At 40.7% G+C, this 2,434-nt stretch overlaps 1 protein-coding gene and 1 non-coding gene across 2 annotated transcripts; one reads left to right on the forward strand and one right to left on the reverse strand.

Moving 5' to 3' along the window:
- Positions 1–214: 214 nt before the first annotated feature.
- LOC115696117 (small nucleolar RNA R71) lies at positions 215–321 on the reverse strand. Its single transcript, XR_004007712.2, has one exon. It is a non-coding gene; the product is annotated as a small nucleolar RNA R71 (small nucleolar RNA).
- Positions 322–1,146: 825 nt separating this feature from the next.
- LOC133039319 (uncharacterized) lies at positions 1,147–2,158 on the forward strand. The gene is made up of 2 exons (XM_061118185.1): positions 1,147–1,801; positions 2,142–2,158. Exons 1-2 carry the CDS (start codon positions 1,237–1,239, stop codon positions 2,156–2,158), a joined length of 582 nt encoding a protein of 193 aa, XP_060974168.1. The 5' UTR covers positions 1,147–1,236.
- Positions 2,159–2,434: the final 276 nt, after the last annotated feature.

Raw genomic sequence — 2,434 nt, forward strand, 5'->3', positions numbered from 1 at the left:
CCCCAATCTGCATCTATCGAACTTCATGGAGTTATGTCAGACCTTCAAAGTCAATGGGGTTAGTGATGACGCCATCCGTTTGAGACTGTTTCCATTCTCACTGAGAGAGCGAGCCAAGAGTTGGTTGATCTCCTTGCCACCAAATTCTATAGCAACATGGACAGACTTAGCAACAAAATTTCTGTCTAAATTCTTCCCTCCAGCAAAGTCTGCAAAGCTGCGAGGAGAAATAAACAACTTCTGTCAGCAAGATAATGAATCTCTCCATGAGGCTTGGGAGAGGTTTAAAGATCTAATCAGAAAATGCCCTCATCATGGTATAGAGAAGTGGATGCTGGTTCACAACTTTTATAACGGGCTGGTTGGTAATACTAGAACTTTAATAGATGCAAGAATGGTGGAGCTTTTATGAGAAAGAGTGCTAATGAGGCTTACGATCTATTAGAGGAGATGGCTCTAAATAATCAGCAGTGGCCAACTGAAAGGAGTCAAACTAAGAAAGCAGCTGGTGTGCTAGAGGTTGATGCCATCACAAAGTTAACAGCTCAGGTTGAGGCATTGACTAAAATCATTGCAGGGCAAGCTAAACAAGCCCAAGTTATTTGTGAGATATGTGGAGGCAACCATCACTTTTCAGAGTGTCAGGCAGATGTGGATAATTTGCCAATGGATCAAGCAAAAGCCATTGGGAACTACTCCCAAAATAATAATTATGGGCACAACCAACGGGGGTTCTACCGGCGGAGAAATCAGCCCCAACAAAACCAACAACAAAGTCCTAGTGGCTCCAACATCCAAGCTGATTTATTGCTCCAATTCATGATGGAAACTAGAGCCTCTATTAAAACTCTAGAAACTCAAATGGAACAATTGGCTACTCAAGTGGCAACCCAAGCTCAAGGAAATTCAGCTAGCACTAGTGAGGCAAAAGGAAAAGAGCAATGTAAAGCAATTTCCTTGAGGAGTGGAAAGAATTATGATGGGCCTGATGTGGTACAACCATTCAATGAAGAAGTTAAAGATCAATCGGCACCAACTCCAACATCAATAGAAAAGAAAACTACCGATAGCCCCGCACCACCACAACGGTCTCCACCAATCGGTATTGATCATCATGTGAAGATACCTTATCCTCACAGACTCCGAAAGACCAATCTAGACAAGCAGTTTACAAAATTTCTAGAGGTCTTCAAAAGACTACACATCAACATTCCTTTTGCTGAAGCCTTGGAACAAATGCCCCGTTATGTGAAGTTCATGAAGGAGATATTGTCTAAGAAGCGAAAAATGGAGGACTATGAAACAGTGGCATTAACTGAGGAGTGTAGCGCCATTTTGCAAAAGAAACTACCGCCCAAGCTTAAAGATCCGGGTAGTTTCAATATTCCATGCTCTATAGGGGGTTCAGTGGAAACTAAAGCTCTATGTGATCTGGGAGCAAGCATTAATCTAATGCCGTTGTCTGTCTTCAAAAGGCTAGGATTGGGAAAAGCAAAGCCCACAACAGTGACTCTACAACTAGCGGATCGTTCTCTAACTCATCCTCGTGGCATAATTGAAGATGTACTGGTGAAGGTTGGTAAGTTTATCTTCCCTGCTGATTTCTTAATTCTTGATATGGAGGAAGATTCAACTATTCCCATTATTTTGGGAAGACCATTCTTGGCCACGGGTCGAGCATTAATAGATGTTCAAAAGGGGGAGTTAAAGTTGCGAGTCCAAGATGAAGAGGTCAATTTTAATGTTTTTGCCCCAACTGACATTCCTACCTGTTGCAAGATTGAGGTGGTGAAGGGTTCTTTTGTTAAACCGATAAGAAGAAAGCAAAGCCTAAAGAGCGACTTCGAACGATTCGGCGTCGTTGGAAAAGATTGATGTGTGGTAGTTACAAGGTGAGCTTACTCTTGTGCAAAACTCTGAAATCAACACTATTGGTGGTAAATTGTCTTCATTTAGTGCGAGGGCTCTTTTGAATGCAAAGGGTGGACTTGATCCCTTCTGATGGGGCTCAGGTAAGTTTCTCTCACCCTGGTTTATTTTCACACATTGGGGACAATGTGCATTTTAGTTTGGGGGGGGGAACTTAATTTATTTTTTCGCGTTTATTTGTTTTAGTTTAGTTTGTTTTAGTTTTTTTTTAGTCTTTCGTGATAGTTAAATTGAAAGATGGATTGAATTGTTGTTATTCACTTGTGCAATGGATTAAAACATAACTGTGTGCTTGACTTGCAACTGTTTGAATTAAATTGGATGTGTGCTAGGAAGTGATTCATGTAGATTTAAAACATTTGCTATTCTCACGTATCACCTCTGTTCTATTTGGTTTGTGGAATGATTGATTGAACATGGAATATAATTTGTTTGACATACTCTCTTGAAGCGAAATCCTTGATGATTTTTGTTTGGAAAGTGATTTAGGCAAGTTTTCTTTGGA

This window comes from Cannabis sativa, chromosome 6 (genome assembly GCF_029168945.1).
Source record: "Cannabis sativa cultivar Pink pepper isolate KNU-18-1 chromosome 6, ASM2916894v1, whole genome shotgun sequence".
NCBI classification, from domain to species: Eukaryota; Viridiplantae; Streptophyta; class Magnoliopsida; order Rosales; family Cannabaceae; genus Cannabis; species Cannabis sativa.